General features: G+C 53.1%; 5 protein-coding genes across 5 annotated transcripts; all 5 read left to right on the forward strand.

The window, feature by feature from the left end:
- Nucleotides 1-2,622: 2,622 nt before the first annotated feature.
- On the forward strand, nt 2,623-2,961 carry LBRM_20_3230 (conserved hypothetical protein; the record flags this gene model as incomplete). Its single annotated transcript, XM_001564553.1, has 1 exon — nt 2,623-2,961. One exon carries the CDS (start codon nt 2,623-2,625, stop codon nt 2,959-2,961), a length of 339 nt encoding a protein of 112 aa, XP_001564603.1.
- A 3,879-nt stretch (nt 2,962-6,840) lies between these two features.
- On the forward strand, nt 6,841-7,320 carry LBRM_20_3240 (putative 60S ribosomal protein L21; the record flags this gene model as incomplete). Its single annotated transcript, XM_001564554.1, has 1 exon — nt 6,841-7,320. The coding sequence occupies one exon, from the start codon at nt 6,841-6,843 to the stop codon at nt 7,318-7,320; it is 480 nt and encodes a 159-aa protein (XP_001564604.1).
- Nucleotides 7,321-8,733: 1,413 nt separating this feature from the next.
- LBRM_20_3250 (transmembrane/endomembrane-like protein) lies at nt 8,734-10,608 on the forward strand (the record flags this gene model as incomplete). Its single annotated transcript, XM_001564555.1, has 1 exon — nt 8,734-10,608. One exon carries the CDS (start codon nt 8,734-8,736, stop codon nt 10,606-10,608), a length of 1,875 nt encoding a protein of 624 aa, XP_001564605.1.
- A 3,902-nt stretch (nt 10,609-14,510) lies between these two features.
- Nucleotides 14,511-16,343, forward strand: LBRM_20_3260 (putative vacuolar ATP synthase catalytic subunit A; the record flags this gene model as incomplete). Its single annotated transcript, XM_001564556.2, has 1 exon — nt 14,511-16,343. One exon carries the CDS (start codon nt 14,511-14,513, stop codon nt 16,341-16,343), a length of 1,833 nt encoding a protein of 610 aa, XP_001564606.1.
- A 2,065-nt stretch (nt 16,344-18,408) lies between these two features.
- On the forward strand, nt 18,409-19,017 carry LBRM_20_3270 (50S ribosomal protein L13-like protein; the record flags this gene model as incomplete). Its single annotated transcript, XM_001564557.1, has 1 exon — nt 18,409-19,017. The coding sequence occupies one exon, from the start codon at nt 18,409-18,411 to the stop codon at nt 19,015-19,017; it is 609 nt and encodes a 202-aa protein (XP_001564607.1).
- Nucleotides 19,018-19,979: the final 962 nt, after the last annotated feature.

The raw sequence follows: 19,979 nt of genomic DNA on the forward strand, positions 1-19,979 counted from the left end.
TGATGTGATGACTTTCTAAGCCATCCCCTCGTTCTGTTTTCCCTGTTGCCCTCTCTCTCTAACTTTAGCCCCATGCACATGCGCATGCGCGTACACACACCCACCCACACACACACACACACACACAAAATTTCGCATGTGTGACTGGCTAAGTTTTTTTCCCCTGTTCAGTTACTTCGTAAGCTTCTCGATTGTAATTCTCTTCTTATGAAAGCTCTTCTTCTCCACTTTTATTGTTTTGGCTTCTGACTTTTGTTGTCATATTGGTCCACTCCTTCGTTGATTGTTTCATCCTTTTCATTGACGTGGCTGGCCTACGTGTGTTGCTCGCTTCATTTTCGTATCTTCTGTTCTTTCTCTGAATGTGCACGTGCGTTTGCACTGTGCCCGTAACTAACAAACAAAAAGGGAGAGAAGCTCATGACACGCAGAAGGGGCACGATTCCTTCCTCTTCCCCCTACTCCTCTGTCCCGCTTGTTCACACAATACTGTTCACCACTCCCGTCGCGAAATGGCGGTGGTGTCAACCCAGACATCGATCGATGACAACTGCGTTGGTGTCTGCATCTCTGTGTGTGTGTGTGTGTGTGCCCCTCTACTGCCGTCTGGATTTTCCTTTTCCTGTGTGCGTCTTGCTTCTCAGCACACCCTCCTCCCCTCCCCCCCCCCCGCATGGTTTCTTTGCGAGGGTTGACATCAGAGTGTGATACTTAGCTTCCCACCGCCTCTCCACCTTTCCTGCTCGTGCGCTTCTCTGCTGCTTTTCCCCCTTTCCACTGACTTTTGCTTGTACCCCCCCCCCCACTCTCCACACTCTTATCAGTCGAAAAGCATCACAAGTTTCTCTTTTGGTTGTTTCTGTTTGGGGAGGTGGACAGAGCGGCGGTGTGGAAGGAGATGTTGAAGCGATACACAGCGAGAACAGCCCAGCTTGTTTGAACTTTGCTTTGTTCATAGCTATTACTGTAGGTTTGCGTGCTGGTCTTGTTCTGCGCATGCTTGAACTTGCTTACTTCTGCGCGGATGCCTGTTTGTCAGCAGGGGCGGAGAGGGTAGCAGCAACTCGAAAGTCAAGGAGCGAAAGATGCGAAAGAGTTTCTGCAGCTGAATTCGAAGTCAAAAATGACTAATACTTTGTTCTCTCTCTGCCCTTTTCTCGAAGCTCTTTTCAGTTTCACATCATTATCGAACTCCAGCAGTTCTCGTTTTCCTGTTTCACTCCTGTCAGTGTGGGCCTCTGTGTGTATGGGTGTGCTTGCGAGCCGAGTTCCACTCGCTTTGTATTCTTCTCTTTGGTTCCCTTGCTTTCTCTTCTTGGCTCTTTTGCTTGATGCTCGTCTGACATGCTCTCGCGTGGACACAAAAAGCACAGTACGAGGAGAGAATAGCGTAGACGAAGAGGAAAGAAGGCGAGAAAATGGGTGAGCAATTCATTTCACCGGGAAAGACTAACATGTGGTGATGACAGCCAGTTCAGCTTGCTCCTGCTCGCTTGCATCCCCTTACTGTGTGTGTGGTCATCTCTGTTTTTTTTTTTTGCCCTTTCTGCCGGCCACTGTGCTCACTTGTGAGACACACTTCGCCATTCCTTGGTGGGCAGCGCAGTACACACCCACGTACACCGACGATCCACAGATCTACAGCAGGACAGCTTTCCACAGAGGCTCGCATAAACGTCAGCTGGCGGTCTCGACGTGCTGTTGTACGAAAGTCTCAGCACGCTGTCGACAACAACAGCGGTGAAGGCGACGCAACTCGGGCCTCTTGGCATCGTCTGTTCATCTTCCTCTGGAAATACGGAAAGCCAAGCGGAGAGGGAGAAAGAAGCAGGTGGTTGTGTTCGTGAACCAGCGAGAGGTGGTTACCCTTTTGTTTTGTTTCGAGCTGTACAAAGCAAATCCAATATTTCTTCTCTCTCACTTTACCTTTGTAGCTGCGTTGGCGCGCCATTTGAAAGCGTTGATTTGACCACTTTATTTTTTCTCTTTATTTGCTCCTCTCTCTTGTTCGCTTCATTTTGCCTTTACCGTTTCGATTTTAAGTTTTCTCGCATTTGTGCCCGTGTCTGTGTATAATTCGCTAAGAGAAAGGTAGAAGATGCAGAGGCGTCACCTCTCTTGTGTCTCACATGACAAGGTAGACGAAAACAAAGCACGAGCAAAACATCACAGCAGGAGCCAAACGATGCACAGCCACACGCAAGCGTTTGGGACAATAAACAGCACAACGGAGGCGCGACAAACGTTGTGTTCTCATGAGATACGACCCGCCTCAACAACGGTCACTGTGGTGGTCTCTGGGTAACTGAGCAGCTCTCTTGAGTATTCTCTACAGTAGACTAGCGCGGCTGCACCTAGGGGATGCATTTCCACTGCTGACATAACCCGTCTACGAGTTGCTCTACTCCCCCCTTCTCTCCTTTCTTCCGTAACCACCGCACATACCTTCTCACTCTACGTCCTCTCCCCTTCTCTCTCCACCTGCAGATAGCTCTTTATTGTCTCGCCTCCCAAAGCCATCTCACGCCTCTCTAAAAAACTCAAGCCTCCTCTACAAGTCGTCGGAGCTACTCAAGGAGTTGCTTCTTCTCTCTTTCTCACTCACACACTCACTCGATTACCATGTTTTCTATGACCAAGTTCATTCTGGCGACCGCGATCACTGTGGCCGCGGTGGCCTTCCCTGGGGCTGCGATGGAGTTCGCTATGGCTGAAACGACAACAATGACCGCCGCACCTATCTCTGTCAACCGTGGTGTGAACATGGCCCCAGTGGCACTGGTCCTCGGCGTGTCGATGGTGGTGGCGCTGATCTACGCTTTGTGGAAGGTCCTCCCAAAGACCCGCAGTGGAGAGCTCTCGTCCTCGAAGATTCATTTTGACTGGCGTGCGGAGTTGCTGAACCAGACGCCCAAGAAGGTGCGCGGTGAGAAGGAGGTCTCGGATGCTGACATGGTGTAGGTTAACGGTGCCGAGCGCCAGGACCCGAAGGAGCTTCCCTAGCCTTGTGAGGATGCTACGGTGCTCACCGAGAGGAGCTGGCAAGATGATGTTTGTGTGCCAGAGAGTCGTTGCTCAAAGCACTAAAGAGGAAGAATGACAAATTTCTTGCGTGCCATTTCCCTTTGTTTTGCCTTTCCTTCAGTTTTCCCTAAAGCGTAGCGTGGAGGCTCACCGTTTTCCCCTGGATGGTCCTTCTCACTTTTTTCTTTGTTTCTGTCTGCTACATCACACCGTACTCACACTTCTACTTTTCTTCCCAGCGCGCGTGCCTGTGTGTATGTGGAGGCCAGGGGGGAGCAAGAAAGACGGTGGCCGTTGTAGGCATGCAGCTCCGCCGGAAGGCTGATTTATTGTGCTGGACGTGGTGTATTTTCTTTTTTTTCTTTTCTTCTTGTAGTTGTCCCGCTTCTGTCCTATTGGGCTTCCTTCAGCGACGCTCTCTTTCACTTTTCATGTCGTTCAGCCACTGGACGTGGGTCTTTTCCTGTTCGTTTTTCTTTTTTTTTTATTATTCACTTTGTATATTTTTATATGTATTTCCTCCCCCTTTTTTTCGTGCTTGTCTGATGCCCCCCTCCCCCCCTTCCTCTCGCCCCCTCCCTACTCATCGAGCTTCAGGGGCATTCGAAGTAATGGAGAGCGAACTAACGGCAGGAACACCGAGAAGGGGGCAGTGAGCGGATGAGAAACCAAACAAAACAGAAATGAAACCAACAAACCGAACACATCCCCTCAAAACACGAACCAAACGAACAAGAAGACAGTGGAAATACCCACGAGACGAAAGCTCATGGCCAGGGGTGACAATGGGGAGAGGTTAACAGCGAGTCCGATGACTCGAATAAGCACTCGATTCAGCAACGTTGCAGGCTCCATTTTCACACCAAAGAAAAAAAAGCTGCTGCGTTTCTAAGGCATGCTCCCCTGTACGTGTGCCCGTGCCACTGAGCAATTTATTGAGGGTCACGTGTGTATCTTGTGCCGTCAAAATTGCTTTTCTTTTCCCTTCCCAAACTGGCTGAAGTGTTGAGGGGTCGTGAGGCAACAAAGGAGCACAAAAAAGGGGAAGAAGGGCAGAGAAAGGGAAAAAGAAATGCCACAATGAAGTAATGGGAAAACTGCTGCGAGGGGAGAGAGGGACAACGTGCAGGAAATGGAAAACTGAGTGAAGAGGGGCACCAGGTGGATGGTAGGGAGGGGCATCTCTGCTTATTTGCCTGCTGTCACGTGTGTCTGTTGTTCTATGTTTGCTAATAACAGGCCCCTTTCCTTGCCCTCGTGTTCTCCTTTTCATTTTTGCTTTAGGAAGGGGAGGAGGAGGGAGGAGGGCGACTTCGTTGTTATCCATTTTTTGTCTTAAAAGCAAGACGAGAAAGCGGACAAGGCGAGTAGACTTCGAAAACGCAAGAAGAACTAAGAGACTCGCATCTTCCAGGCTGAAACCCGACGAAGAAAAAGCACACACACACAGACAGAAATGCCCACGAAGAACAAAATTTCGTTTCCTCCCAGTAGTCGCAGGTGGTTGCCCTCTCTCGATTGAACTTCTCAGTTGTGAGGGTGATGACTGTCACTCTTGCGCGTGCTCTTTGTTTCTTTTTTTTTCCCGTTCGCTGTAGCCCTTCTTCCTCTCTTTTTTTTGCTTGTTTGAGATGCGTGCAGATGCTTGGGAGCTTGCGCATGTGCATGTGTGTGTGTGGCTCTGGCTCAGGTGTTCGTGCACATGCGTTTGGGGGGTGCTTTGTCCTTTTGCGTATTCGCAGTGGTCCAAAGTTTCCGCCCTGGTCGCTTTCATCTTCTTCGGTTTTGTTTTTCGCATCTCTTGCAGTTTCAGCGCCGCCGACTACCTGGACGCTTCTTCCGTTGGAGAAGAGCTTCTTTTTTTATCTACTTCGTCTTCATTTTCTCTGTGCTACCGGTATTTTAGTGCTTCTCTCAGGGCTGTTTGTCGCTCTCTCTTTTGCCCTTTCGTTACTTACGATAGGGCAGGGTGTTCTGGCATGGACGCCTTTTCTGTCAGGTAAGGCTCTTTTTAGGGGCAGAGAGGAAGGAAGCGGTCTTTGATGCGGGCAGTTGGGATGGGCGCCTTGAGATGCGCACACGCATCTTCGCTGCGCTTCATACGCACACACCCACACTCTTCCTGTTGTTGTGTTGAGACTGGATTGTCACAGCGCAACGCGAGAAAAACCCGACTGAGTCGGCTGTATGCCGTATGACTGTCTGTGACTGTGCGTGTACCTCTCTCTCTATGTTTTACGGACTGTTAACCGCAACAAGTGAGATTGCCCTCTTCTTTTTTTTCCCGAACAATTTCGCTTTTTCTCCCCTACGTGACTCTGCCTGATTTCATGGACTACCATGCTTAGCGCTCGTTTATTGACCCGATTACGGATCTCTTTCTCGCTTTTTTTTTTCTTTTCTACCTCGAGCTCATTGACTCGTTGGTGTGGTTTCTGTGGTACGTTCGTAGCTTCTCTGATCACGTTTTTGCTGATAGTTTACCCCTTCCCCCCCCCCCGTCTCTCTCTCTCTCTATTTATGGCGCACTGTCCTCTTGTTGTTGATGTTTTTTCGGTTTCGCCCTTTGGACCCCCTCTCTCCCTCCCTCCCTTTCTCTCTTTACACCTGACAGGCACACTCAAACACCCGACACAAGGGAAAACGGGTGAGCAGGAAAGAGGTTCCGCGCCGTTGACTTTTGCTTCTCCCTTTTTTTGTGATGCTTTATATCCTATATCACCTTACGAATCCTGGCGCGGAAGGACGCACAGAGAGACTCGCGCAGGCACCCTGACGCACATCTTACGTTCACTTACTCACCCCGCATATCCACTCTCACACGCACACGTGCGGAGTACTCTTAAAAGAGTTTTTTCTTCACCTTTGCGTGTCCACCCCCCTCCCTCTCTTAAGCGATGTGTGTATGTGTGTTCGGTGCGTGGGTAAGTGAGAACGTGCGTACACTGCGCGTGTGCGTGTCTCCTTTGTGAGTGCTTCATCGGGAACAGAGGGGAAAAAAGTGATAACGAATCAAAAACACAACGCGCGTGCGGAGGGTTGACAAACGACCCAATCAGCAGCAGAGGACGAAACATCATCAGCAACAACAAAAAACGTGCACCACTCTAGTCTACCAAAAAGGTTCGTGAACACCTGACGCCCCTCTAGTTCTTCCTCTTGCCTCTTCGTAAGAGGAGCGAGAGAGGGAACCGGAAGGCCGCGTACGTGTGTGTGTCGGAAAACGAGGTGGTGTAAGTCTTCTCTCATGCTGTGACAGCGCCAAGAAGCAATCCACCCATTGGGAGGGCGCCTGCGTCCGCACACATACCTCGCTGGAACCATCACTGTGCAACGAATCTGGAGAGAGGGAAAGAGGGCTCTGCATGAGTACATGTTGAGCTCCGGCGCATCGTCTCTTGCTTTGCTAAGGCCACCCCTATCGTGTGCTGCCGGGGCGCGCGCGTTGCTTGACACGCCGCAAGCTGCACACTAGAGGGTTGGGCACCGGTGACGTATGTGCGCGTTCCGCAGCCTTACCCGACCTTGATAGTCGATGGGTTGCTCTCTTCCCGCTTGTCGCCGCTTGCTACGTCTCAATTCTTCCCTCCTTTATCGCCTCACACCCTTCCGTATCGACGCCTGCTTGCGTGATGCGTTTCAAACACCCACAAACACATGTGGTACCGTGTCGTGGCACGTGACGCTACTATCGTCTACGACGGTGCGGGTCTCCTGCCGTCTACATCACGCGCCACCTGCTACACTGATACCACCCACTCGCTACCGATTCACTCACTTTCTTCAACGAACGGAAGAGCACCCCTCGAAGGAAAAATGGTCCACTCGTACGGCTACAAGTCCGGCACCCGCCACCTCTTCGCCAAGAAGTTCCGCAAGCACGGCGTCCCGTCCGTGTCGACGATTCTGACGAACATCAAGGTCGGTGACTACGTCGATGTCGTAGCGGATTCTGCGGTGCGCGAGGGCATGCCGCACAAGTACTACCACGGCCGCACCGGTATTGTGTGGAACGTGACCCCCCGCGGCGTTGGCGTGATTATCAACAAGCCGGTCCGCACGCGCACCCTGCGCAAGCGCATCTGCGTCCGCTTCGAGCACGTCCGCAAGTCTCGCTGCCAGGAGGCGTTCAAGGCGAAGGAGCACCAGTTCCAGGCCCACCTCGCTGCCAAGAAGGCTGGCAAGGCGCTGCCTCCGCTCAGGAGGAGCTCCCGCCTGGGAGGCATCGTGCGCCCCAAGAACGTGGAGGTGCTCGCCCGCCGCGTCGCCGACTACGAGGCGATGGTGCCGTACTAAGGTACCGCATTCACCGCACGTGCGCTGTCTTTTTCGCTCTCCCTTCCGTCTTCGTGTACCTCACGACTCTCACCCCTTCGCACACCCTCCCCCTTGCAATCAGCCTGTGATGAGCGGGTGGAAGGAGAGGAGGTGTTGTTGGTGGGCTAGGGTGTGACCGAGGGAGGCGCTGAAATGGTGGAGCGCTTTAGCTGATTCCTCTCCGTCGCTCTTTTTGCTTTTCTCATTTATCAAGATCAAAACTCCATTAGACCGATAAAAGAGCGTCAGGGTGGAGAGAAAAGGTTCGTGACCGCTGCAGAGATGCCACCTCGCTGTATGGGTTGATGCTCCCCCCCCCTAAAGGGCAGGTCAACTGCAGCTTCTCCACCGGGCGCCTTGATTTATACCCTTGATGGGCTGACAAGGAGTGAAAGAATGGAAAGCGGTGCTGAGGGTGAGCGCAGTTGGGGGAAGCAATGCGCAGGTGATGTTTCTCTGCATCACACCCTCCCTGACGTCTTTCTCGGCGCACCCTCCTTTTCATCTTTCCTTTGCCTTTGATTTTGCCTTTCTCCATGACGGGTAAAACAAGAGCGAGCGTGGGATCACAGAGGGCACAGCAGCAGGTGAGGCTACCAGCGCCTTGGTGCCTATGGCAACAAAGAGCGCACCCCCTGTAGTGATACTCACCTTCTTGCCTCTGGTGTTACACTGTACCTATCTCGATTTGTATTTCTTTGTCTGCCGATGCCTCCTGATTTACCCCATGCCCACCCTGTTGTTCTCCCTCTCTTGTCTCTCCGCTTTTCTTTTGTTTTGTTAACCCACCCACCCTCTTCCCTCGTTCAAAACTTTTTCCTTTCTTCCACCTCGGTCTTACACACAACCAACACTTCAAGCACTACCATCGCAACGGAGCTCCTCCTCGTGCTGCCCTCCCCCTCCCAAAAAAAAAAAAACACACATCACACACAACACAATTGTCGACTGCAGACGCACAGGCCACAACAACCGAAAAAAAAAACACGTTCCTCCTGCTGCCGCCGTTGAAACGATTCGTTTCGTTGTTGTCTTCTTCGTGTGTTATGTCTTGTCGTGCAAAAATAAAGGGTTCTTTTTTTTTTTTCTTCCTTGCATCCAAGCAGACGTGCTTACTGCAGAAACGAGAGAGGAACAACCATTAACAAAATCACAACAGGCGGTGGATGCAAAGACACGAAGCAAAGAAACGAGTAAAAGGATAAAGGGGAGGATAACCACACGGTGCGCGTTCTGCCCTCTCGCCTCTTTGTTGCCCTTTGCTGCTTCTTCCCCTTCTCGCTCTCGATACACACAGGCACACACTTTTGCGCTGGGGTGGCTTTCCCTCTCTCCCTGTACCGCAAGCGTGGAACGCGACACAGAAAATCCGGACAAGGAAGCGTAGGGCAAATGCCCGCAGGGCGTGGACTTGCTGTGGTGGTGGCCCTGGTGCTTCTGTGCACCTCTGTCTTGTCTTCGGCCGACATCATTGGCCACTCTCCCGGCACGATCATATCCCCTCGAGCGAATGCGTACCGAAGCCGTCATACCCTCTCTCCAGTTGGCTACTATAAGCTCCCGGTGTGCCAACCTTCTGAGGAGGTGATGTCAGCGAAGCGCGAACATCTCTTCCTTGGCGAGATCTTGATGGGCAACCGTCTGGAGCCGACCAGCTTTGAGTTCAAGGTCGGCGAGGACGTCATGTGCGCCACCTTGTGCAATGCAAGGTTCAGCATGAAAGACGTTCGACGCGCGAACTACATGATCACAAATGCTTACTACGCGCGTATGTTCCTCGACAACACACCGCTTGTTTCGGCAGTTCCTAATGCCAGCAACGAAGTTTACCGCCGCGGGTACGCTCTCGGTATGTCGTATGACACCGCCAAGTCTCAACTGAAGAAGAACATTCTTAACAATCACCTTGCTTTTACCATTCGCACTAAGAACCAGGCGATCTCTCAGTTCACTCGAGAGGTGGTGGTTGGCTTCAAAGTCGTTGCCTCAAGTGTTGCGCAGGTCCACACTTGCTCAACAACCGCGTTTGAGCACTCAAACGAGCCGTACTTCTTGCCGAGAAGTAGGGATGGAATAGAGGCTACGATCCCCTTCACTTACAGCGTGACGTGGGAGAGGTCGGACGAGCCATACCCCATCAAGTACAGCGTTACGGAAAAGATCCAGCGACGTGGGCACAAGATTGCTGCCATATACGGCGTCCTGCTTACTATTCTGGCGGGCTTTCTGGTAGCGTTTGTGCTGCTCCGCACGGTGCGCAAGGACCTCGCTGTCTACTTTGACGAGGAGCTCGACGACAAAGAGGTACGTGAGGAGTCGGGTTGGAAGCTGGTGCGCGGCGATGCTTTCCGCGCACCCCCACAGGCTGCAACCCTGGCGACGGTCGTCGGCGCCGGATGTCAGATTGCGGTAACCATGCTCACCAGCGTGTTCCTCTGCGCTATCCACGCAGTGAACCCGACACACCGTGGCACCTTTCTGAGCACCGTCATTGTACTTTTTCTGATTGCGCACATTGTCTCCGGCTTTGTGGCGGCCCGACTGCTGAAGCTCTTCGGTAGGGCCTCGTGGAAGCTGTCCATGTGTTGCATGGCAGCGTTCCCGGCAGCACTGGGATGCGGCATCATGGTGCTAAATCTCATCCAATGGGCAAAGCACAGTACAGCCGCCATCCCGTTCCCGACCGCGGTGGGGATTATATCGATATGGCTGCTCATCTCGCTTCCTTTTGGGTTCTTTGGCATTTACTGGGGCTTGAAGATGGACACCCTCGCCGTCACGGCCAAGGTCGGCAGCATCCCCCGACTCATCCCAGAAAATGCGGGTAGGGCAACCCTTTATTATGTTCTTGCTGGTAGTCTTGTACCCTTCATTGCGTGCTGCATTGAGATGCCATTCGCATTAAATGCCTTCTGGCGCGAGGAACCCATGTACCTCTACGGATTCCTCACCTTCTTCTCCACTGCACTGGCAATACTCTGCGCGGAGGTGGGTATTGTGGTGACCTACTTCACCTTGCGCGGGGAGGACTACCGCTGGTGGTGGCGTAGCTACGCCTCTCTTGCGACGACTGGCGTTCACGTCTTTCTATACAGCGTTTTCTTCCTGAAGAGATATCTGCAGATCCGCATGCTTTCCTCAGTTATCCTCTTTCTGGGCTACATGCTCGGTGTGTCCATCATGTTTGGTATGGCGCTCGGGTCTATCGGGTTCATTAGTTCGTTGTGGATGGTCCAGAAGATGTACAGCTCCATCAAAGCTGAATAACGAGGCGGCTATGCACGTGGAATATTCACCCCCTCCCCCTTTCACTTTCCTTTTTTGATTTTCGTTCTTCATTGCAGCCGGATGTCCCTGTGCGTGTGTATTGATTTCTTGTGCGTTGTGGTGGTGCTAATGTGGCGGACTGCCGTTTGCTCTGTACCTCGTGCTCCCTTGTTTCTCTTTCTTCGACATGCAAGCAAGACCACCTCTGTCCTTAACTTCACAGACTGTTTCAACAGGGGAGTAGGGGCTGGAGGAGGGGGGGGGGGACTGTGAAGAAAGCGAAAGGAGCGAGGGAGGGGCGTCCATGCCAGTATGATGAGTACTCCTCATGGAGACCTCTAAGTTCAGGCATTTATCCCCCCCTTCTCCACTCAGCTGCGCACAGACATACTAATGATCTTGTAAGTGGATGTGTTCCGCAGGCATACAGACATACGTCAACAAACCCCAACAGGGTGATCGCGGCTGGGCTTATTTTTCTTTGCCAAAAGGTGAACGTTTCGAGGAGGAGGAAGGGATTAGGATGATAGTATGGATTGTGTGTGTGTGTGTGTGTGGAGAGAAAGAGTAGAAGCGAGTGTGGTTTGATAGGGAGAGTGTATGAAAGCGGTGATGTGTGCGGCCATCCTCTTCCCTGCTCTTTGCCTACCATCGCTACCAAGATGGTATGCAACCCTCCCCTTTTCCTTCTCCTTCCTTTTCTTTACGAGAGACAAGTGTCGTTTGGGACAGGGAGTTCGCGAACGTACGGCACTAGAACGCCGCGATTCCATCACCTTCTTATTGCGCATCACCAATCTCTCGCAGGTGCTCCTTCCTTCCACCGCGAACCTGGTGCTGATGTGTGTATGTGGGCACAAGTGGGTTCGCCAGCGCAGTTGTGCTACAGAAGGTACGCCGAACAAACAAAACAGCGTACAAACATCGATGGGCGAGCTGACTGGAGATGAGCAACGGAAGCGGGGGAAAAGCGAAAGTGAGAACCGTCTTGACTAATATGTCTCTCTTTAGTCGATCACCAAACGGACTAGCGCTCTCCACAAAATTTTCTCGTCCATGTTTGCTTTTTGCTTTCTTTTTCCGTCAGTACGCCTGATAGGACGCTCGACTCCACCACCCCCACACACACACACAATCCTACATTCTTTTGCTCAGTGTCTCTCGCTTCTATTTCTCACTTGCTGCCACCTTTCCCCCGGCTTTTCTCGCTTTCTCGGGGCGACACCCCCTGTTGACGCTGTCCATGCATGCGGCAGTGAAATTGTTTTATCATTTTTTTCTTCTCGTTTTCCTGTGTTTTCTGATCTTCTAACCACTCCCTTCCCATCCCAAACCACCTCTGGCGGCGACAGGGCCAAGCATCTACACCACAGAGAAGGTCAGAGAGATGCAGCGCTGCTGGTGCCAGCGGGCAGGTCCTGGATGGTGCTGCGTCGGAGTGGCCTACGCAAGTGAGCACGTTTGACTCACCCATACGATGAGCAGAGTGGCAGCATGGCTCGAGTGTGCCCCACTTGACCCTCGCTGCGTACTGACGTGGGGAGACTGACTGTGTCACCCCGAGAGGGATGCACCAGGCGGCGACCGGCATAGCGGGAGTGGCCGTGAGGCGACCTGCGAGGCGGGTGAGGTGTGCAGAGTTAGAAGCAGGGGCCCTGCTCCGATGCCTGGGTAGGCGCACTGCTGTAGCGCGTGTCCGCAGCTGCTTCGCACCCCACACGCGATCGCCCCGTGAGAGGCCGTCGAGTAGAGTGGAGTTAAGCTTCTGCTCTATGGGTGAATGGACGTCTTACGAGATAATAGTACTTTGTCATCATATCATATGCTTTGATTTGATGCTGGCGAAGCGGCGGTCTTTTCCCTGCTCGTGTGTTTTTTTTTGCGCATATTCGTGACTGATGCAGCCCATACTCGAACAGGGGATGAGTGACAACATGTGCTCGTTCGATGCGTGGCCTAATTGGACTGCAGAAGGTTCATCCGAGACGACACGGATTTTTTTTTTTCGTCGCAGCAGAGGTGGGTGAACTGTGATTGAGTGTGTTTATTTGTCGACTTTGCTCACGGTCAAGCGGGCACATCGAGCAGCACCACTAAAGGGAATGCGCTCAACAGCGAATAATAGGGCGGAAAGCAGATAACCCGGCAGTCTTTGCTGTTTCTCGATACCATTTCCCCTCTTTACCCGTTAGTTGCATGGAGCTTGGCATTGACATTGAGGTGGTTAAAAAAGAAAACACATCCACACCCACACGCAAAAGGGATTTATATCTGATTACGGTGTCTCTTTTATTTTCGCTAACTTTTCTATTAGTCTCATTTGCTTATTTTGTGTGGTGCTCGTGGCGTGAATGATTTTGTATGCACACGTACCCCCCCCCCCCCCCACACACACACATTGATATATATGGCGGCATCGCATAGCTGCATGGATGCATGGGCATCATCCTCATTGAACTGTTTCTCTTCACACGCCGCCATCCCTTCTGTTATCCTCTCATCTTGGTTTTCTCTCTTCTGTTCTTTTTTTTTCTCCTTTCCTATGGGAATGGCGCTGCAAACCAGTGAACTCATTACACAGATGTACTAACCTGCTTTCCGATGGTACATATAGTAAGGCGTGTGCGTGTGTGTGTGTGTGTGTGTGTGTGTGTGTGTGTGTGTCTGCCTGCGCTAGAATTGTCACTCCGGAAAAAAAGTGAGTGCGAAGTGGAAGAAAAGAGGAATGATCTCGTGCCGCCAACTCCGCCAAATGTAGGGATGTTCTTCGCTTCTCCTCTCCCTTGTATCGTTTGCCTTTTACAGACTAGTGAATTACAACACGTAGCGATGTGTGCGTGCATATGTGCTCGCTGGCACCATTCGCCGCTGCTTCCCGTACACGAACATATCAAGAGACTATCACCAACGATAGCCACAGTCGAGCTGTCTTTGTCTCTTCTCCCCTTCTACTCTCAAAGGTCTGTTACGTTCCTCTGGATACGTGAGGGTGCATGACATCAATGGTATGCTTTACGTATGTGTGCGTCTGTCGAGCACGTGGCGCTCACAGGTTTACCTGTTGTGAAGGAACTGCTGCTCATACACGCTTTCATGCCCCTCCCTCCATGCAGCGAGGGGAGGGGGTAAGCGTAAAATTACAAGCGCCATGTAGGCCGAGAAGGATGAGGTGTCATGTGAGCACTATGGTGAATCATTGATTCTTCATGAAGCTCCCTTGCCAAGCTCAAACATGGGTCTTACGTTGGGTCTCATCGTTCACTTCTCTTGCTTCTTCATTCTATCAATTTAAATTTTATTTGCTCCATGTCCATACTTGCTTGCTGCTCTCTTATCTACTGCTTGGCCTTCACGGGTTGAACGGATACATCGATTTCACCCCCCCCCCCCTCGACATTTGATCTCCACCACGTCCCGCATGGTATCACATCTCCTGCCCTTTTGGTCGCTGCTGTTGCTTCTCTCTCTTCCGTGTCGTCTGCTGCTCATTCACAGCAAACGCGCCAGAAAACCGGACATTAAGTTTTCCTTTGCCTTTTGCTCTCCCTTTTTTTTTTTAGCGCTCCTTGCCGATCAACTTCTTGCTTTTACTTTTCAGTTTCGTCATCGTTTGTGTGTGTGTGTGTGCATCTGTGTGTTAGTGTCTCTTGCTCTCTCTCTCTCCATCTCTGGGAGTCTCCCAGCACTAACGAGCACCCATCCACGTCTCTCGTACCGGAGCCACAGAAGCCCTACTTAGCGCCTTCTTTCTCAACTCTCTTTTCTTCTCTGAGAGATAAGCGTCTTCTTTGTCTGCTTGCCTGCCCTCTAGTCGAGCTGCGGCAGCTACATACTCACTGCTTTGGAAGTGATTAAGCACCCCTCTATCTCATCACTCGGAACACACAGAGCGGCAAAAAAAAATGGCGCGCGATAAACATGCGTTCGAGTCAGAGCAGCAGATGGGCTCCGTCAAGGCCGTCTCCGGCCCCGTCGTGATTGCCGAAAACATGAGTGGCAGCGCCATGTACGAGCTTGTACAAGTCGGCTCGTTCCGCCTCGTCGGCGAGATCATCCGCCTGGAGGGCGACACGGCCACGATTCAGGTGTACGAGGAGACCGGTGGTCTGACTGTCGGTGACCCGGTCTATTGTACTGGCAAGCCTCTGTCGCTGGATCTGGGCCCCGGCATCATGTCTGAGATCTTTGACGGCATTCAGCGCCCGCTCGACACGATTTACCAGATGGTGCAGAACGTGTTCATTCCGAAGGGCGTGCAGGTGAGCGCTCTAAACATGAAGAAGCAGTGGGATTTCACCCCGCTCGTGAAGGTAGGCGACATCGTCACAGGCGGTGACATCCTCGGCACTGTCGCGGAGAATTCACTCATGAGCAACCACAGCATTATGGTGCCGCCAAACATGCAGGGACGTGTGGTATCGGTACAGCCTGGTGGTAACTACACGCTGGAGGATAGCGTGGTGGAGATCGAGCTTAACGGCAAGACAAAGTCGCTGCGTCTGATGCAACGCTGGCCCGTGCGCACGCCGCGCCCGGTGGCTGTGAAAGAGTCGGGTAATCATCCCCTACTGACTGGTCAGCGTGTGCTGGATGCATTGTTCCCCTCCGTGCAGGGTGGCACGTGCTCCATCCCCGGTGCATTCGGCTGCGGCAAGACTGTCATCAGTCAGGCCCTCTCCAAGTACTCCAACTCGGACTGTGTCATCTACGTCGGCTGCGGTGAACGCGGTAACGAGATGGCCGAGGTGCTCATGGAGTTCCCGACCCTGACGACCGTGATCGATGGTCGCGAAGAGTCCATCATGAAGCGCACCTGCCTCGTGGCGAACACCTCGAACATGCCCGTCGCAGCCCGTGAGGCCTCTATTTATACCGGCATCACCCTTGCTGAGTACTACCGTGATATGGGCAAGCACATTGCCATGATGGCCGACTCGACGTCTCGCTGGGCCGAGGCGCTGCGTGAGATTTCAGGTCGATTGGCAGAGATGCCGGCTGATGGTGGCTACCCTGCCTACCTCAGCGCCCGCCTCGCCTCCTTCTACGAGCGCGCCGGTCTCGTCACCTGCATCGGCGGGCCGAAGCGCCAGGGCTCCGTCACGATCGTCGGTGCAGTGTCTCCGCCGGGCGGCGACTTCTCCGATCCGGTGACGTCCGCCACGCTTAGTATTGTGCAGGTGTTCTGGGGTCTGGAGAAGCGTCTCGCACAGCGCAAGCACTTCCCGTCTGTCAACTGGCTCATCTCCTATTCCAAGTACCTGAACGCACTGGAGCCATTCTTCAGCACCTTCGACTCAGACTACATGCGCCTGCGCGCTGTTGTGTCGGAGGTTCTGCAGCGCGAGGAAGAATTGCAGGAGATTGTGCAGCTGGTAGGTAAGGACTCCCTCTCCGAGTCTGACAAAATCATTCTCGAGGTGGCAAAGGTGATTCGTGAGGAGTTCCTCCAGCAGAATGCCTTCACCTCGTACGACAAGTTCTGCCCGCTGTACAAGACGTGCTGGATGCTGCGCAACATCGTCACATTCTACGAGGAGGCCCAGCGCGTTGTTGCCGAATCAGCCGGCGACCACAAGATCACGTGGAACTACATCCGTGAGAAGATCCCGACCATCTACACCGGCCTGACCGAGATGAAGTTCCGTGACCCTAGCGACGGAGAGGAGGTGAACACCGAGTACTTTAAGAAGCAAAACGAGGAGATCATCAGCTCCTTCAGTTCGCTGCTACAGTAAGTTGCAGACTAACGCACCTTCTCTTCACCTCTTCGTGTCGTGCGTATACGAACGGCCTCGCTTGCTGTTTCCTTCTGTTCCTTTTTTGTTTGTATTGGTGGCCTCTATTGAATTATAGGTTTGATATCCGCCTCTGTTTCCCTGTACGACAAAGTGCGTGTGGCGGGAGGGAGTACGCGTGTTACATGGCAGAGTGCTGGCGCGAGTGATATTTGTTTGGAAGGCCTTCGTGTGTCTTCCTCTCTCCCTCTCCGTCGATGTTTTTTTTTCTTCGTGAAGGAGAGGAGGGGGGCGAGGACAAGATGCCTCTGCGTATTGTCTCATGCTCTCTACACGACCGCATCTTCGTGTTTTCCTGCCCTGTCGTTCCCCCCCCTTTGGCGGCGCCCAGTCTCTTGCCTGTGTTCTCGTTTCCGTGTTATCGTCCGACTGCTTCCGCCCCACCGCTGTTGTGGCGTTGACGTGCACTTCTGTGCGTCTCTTGTTTTTGCTTACTTCATCGAACTTGCCATGTTGGGCGGGGGGGGGGGGCATAAAGGAGGGGAAAACGATGGGGATAATGAAGCACTACCAGCAGCAGCAGCATCGGCCACATCATGTGTCTTCTGTGAACAGCCGATGCTGTTGTTGTGTGTGTGTGTGTGTGTGTGTGTGTGTGTGTGTGTGTGTGTGTCTATAGGGGGGAGGGTGCATTCTGGCATACTGTGTGTCTGATGAGCCCGTCATGTGCGTGTGCACCTCCCCTCCCGTATGCACGGCCACTGCGCAGTGGTTTCCCTTCTCCCCACGTCTCCCTCGCTTGCCGTGCGGGCAATATAAGAGATAAACAGAAAGAGGCAGGGAGGGGTGGAAGGGCGAAGGAGAGGGAAGCATGCAAGCAGCCACGTGAGAACGCGCAGAGTAGAATGAACAGACGCGGTTCAGCAGCAGAATGAAAATAAAGAAAGAGATGCGATGGGTAATGCGCCGTCGACTGGCGCGTTCTCCTCTTTTATCTCTTGTTTTGCTTTTGTTTGCGGTTTAGGTGGACACTGAGGAAGTCGATGGTGCCGCAGACTGTTTCTCCTCTTGGCGACGCTTTTCTGATGAAGGCCGTGAGCTCTCTAGGCTCCGAAAGGCAAAAAGGAAAACAGCGAAAGCGACGAATGTGTTCAAGACACTTCCTTTACGTGTCTCTCTCTGCGTGTGTGCTCCAGAGTACGTCACGCGTATGCATGGGTGTCGGCGCGTGATACGCAGGCACGCAGGTTGGTGCGGTCGCGCACGCTGTTTCCTTTGATCTGGAGGGCATCTGAGCAAAGGACAGCGACACTGAAGTAGAGCGCTGCAGCGGCGGTGACGGTAACTGAGAAGGGAGGGGAGAGGTTTCAGTGATCGAATGACACTAATCTTTCTTCCTCTTTACTCCTCTCCTTTCATGTCCTCCCCTCATTACTCACCCTTGTTGGATGCATGGCGTGCTTATGTTGCCCATACGCGATGCAGCACTGTGAGGTGCACCAGGGGGGACAGACACTACCAGAGGCGCAGCATGCCAACGACCATCGCCATTTTTCTCGAACAAAAGTAAAGGCTGGCCGCCCCGAGTTGCTGTTTTTCACTGTTCTCCTCCACGTTGCTTCACGACCTGTTCTTTCCTTTATTTTGTGCATGTTCTTCCCATCCTTGTAGTCCCTGTTTCCCCATCAGTCTCATATAAACTTGCCTGTATGCCCGTGTGCATGCGTGCACAGCGCCGACGCGCCTCGAGCTCTCTCCCCCCACCACTACTCTGAATTGGTGCGTCACTGCGTGCCACGCCGCTGCTGACGAGGAGACAACACACAGCGGCAACCTCACATTCATTCATCTGATATTCTTTGTGGAGATACCCGTCGCTGCTCCATTTTCTATTTTTCTTTCAGCGAAGTACTTCAGCGGTGAGGCACCGCCCCCCCCCTCCTTACACACACACAGAAGAAAACAAGCTCGAGCCACTAGAGGCAAGCACATCATCGCCTCTCTACCCCCGCCACATCCGGGGCTACATCGATTCCACAATAGAAAGGCAAGTGTCTCTTCCACCATGCTCCGACGTACTTCTCTTCTCGGGGCACCCTTCAAGAGCGTGCTGCGCCGCCACAAGTATCACCCGGAGGGTTTGCCACTCTACAACGACTTGTCGAAGCAGTGGCTGTGTCGTGAGGGGGAGCGGTGGTGGTTGCTAGATGCGCGAGGCCAGCAGCTGCCGCACGTAGCGAAGATTGCTGCGCAGTATATGACCGGGCAGCATCGGCCTGATTTTACTCCGGGCATGATGACCGGAGACCACGTTGTCATTACCAACATCAAGGACGCCGTCATGACCGGTGACAACTGGATTCGCGTGCCCATCACGTGGCAAACCGCCTACCCCGGCGGCAAGTATCGAGTGCGCCTCTCGGAGATGTACGAGCGCGACCCCTGCATGGTGATGTGGTGGTACTTGAAGGACGAGGTAAATCACCACTTCGTTCGTAAGCTTAAGACGCGCACTGCACCGTTAGAAAAGGCGTGGCTGTACGAGGACAGCGTCCACCCGCATACCGAGAAGAACCCGCGACCGTTGGTCTGGACCGATACTGCAACGAGGGGTTGGCGTTACAAGGATCCAATGTTCCAACGACGGTGGTCGCCGAATCAGTTCATGAGCTGACGACCTCTGCGGCTGCAGTACTTGGTGACGGGCTGTCGCCTGGCTTGTAGTATGTCTGCCAAGAGTGGAGTCCTTTCCTTTTCCATAGGCATGTGTGTGGTGCCAATGATGCTGCTTATATGAAACTGGGGGCGTGCTGGTGTGGTAGTGGTGATGGCGGTGCTGGTGCTACGACGGTGGCTTACTTGTGTGTAGTTGCGCGTCTGTTGGGGCCGGTTGTCCTCACAATAAAGAATGCAACTACATGAAGTGAAAGCGCAAAAAAATTCCCGCACATCAAGGCAGGCGGAAAACTGCGGCGAGTTGGGTAGCCTACACAGTTCTCGCTCCGTCTACGTCGAGGTCTGATGACGGGGTAAGAAATGCCTGGCCTGGCTGGTGTGGTCAGGCTGGTTGAGGTCAGGTGGCGCGCACCTTGCAGTCGCGCACGCCTTAGCCCAGGGGCTATGCTTTTCATGCGACTTCACGTTCTACTCGTGCTTTCCACTTTCCCTCATTTGGAATTGTGTCTTGTCTACATCTTTCTCTCTCTTTGTGTGTGTGTGCAAGTGTGCTGCAACGTTCACCTGCGCGCACGCACGAGTGGATGCGCTGACAGTGCGGCCGAGGCCTGCCGGCCAAGAAAGGAGGAAATACAGCGAGACAAGGGTGCTGCGCCTGCGAGTAGGGGGACGAGCGGCAACGAGCGAGTCGCGCTGGGGCGGCTGTGCTGTCGTGTCGAAGTTCTCCTCGTCGCTCTTTTGTTGCCCCGACTGTGTGGGACAGGCGCACATCCGCTCTAGGCGAAGCGCTTGCCGCAACAGCACCGCCGAGCTCCTTGTGCACCTTGCCCCGCGTGTTGTCCTTCGCTTCTCAATTCACACGGACATCCAACCACTCCCCCTACCACTACCACTACCACTACCACCTCACAGCACGTACAAGCTAACGGAAAGCCGGAAGCGGTTCATCTACCTCTCCCG

This window comes from Leishmania braziliensis, assembly GCF_000002845.2.
Source record: "Leishmania braziliensis MHOM/BR/75/M2904 contig, possible fusion of chromosomes 20 and 34".
Classification (NCBI taxonomy): Eukaryota; Euglenozoa; class Kinetoplastea; order Trypanosomatida; family Trypanosomatidae; genus Leishmania; species Leishmania braziliensis.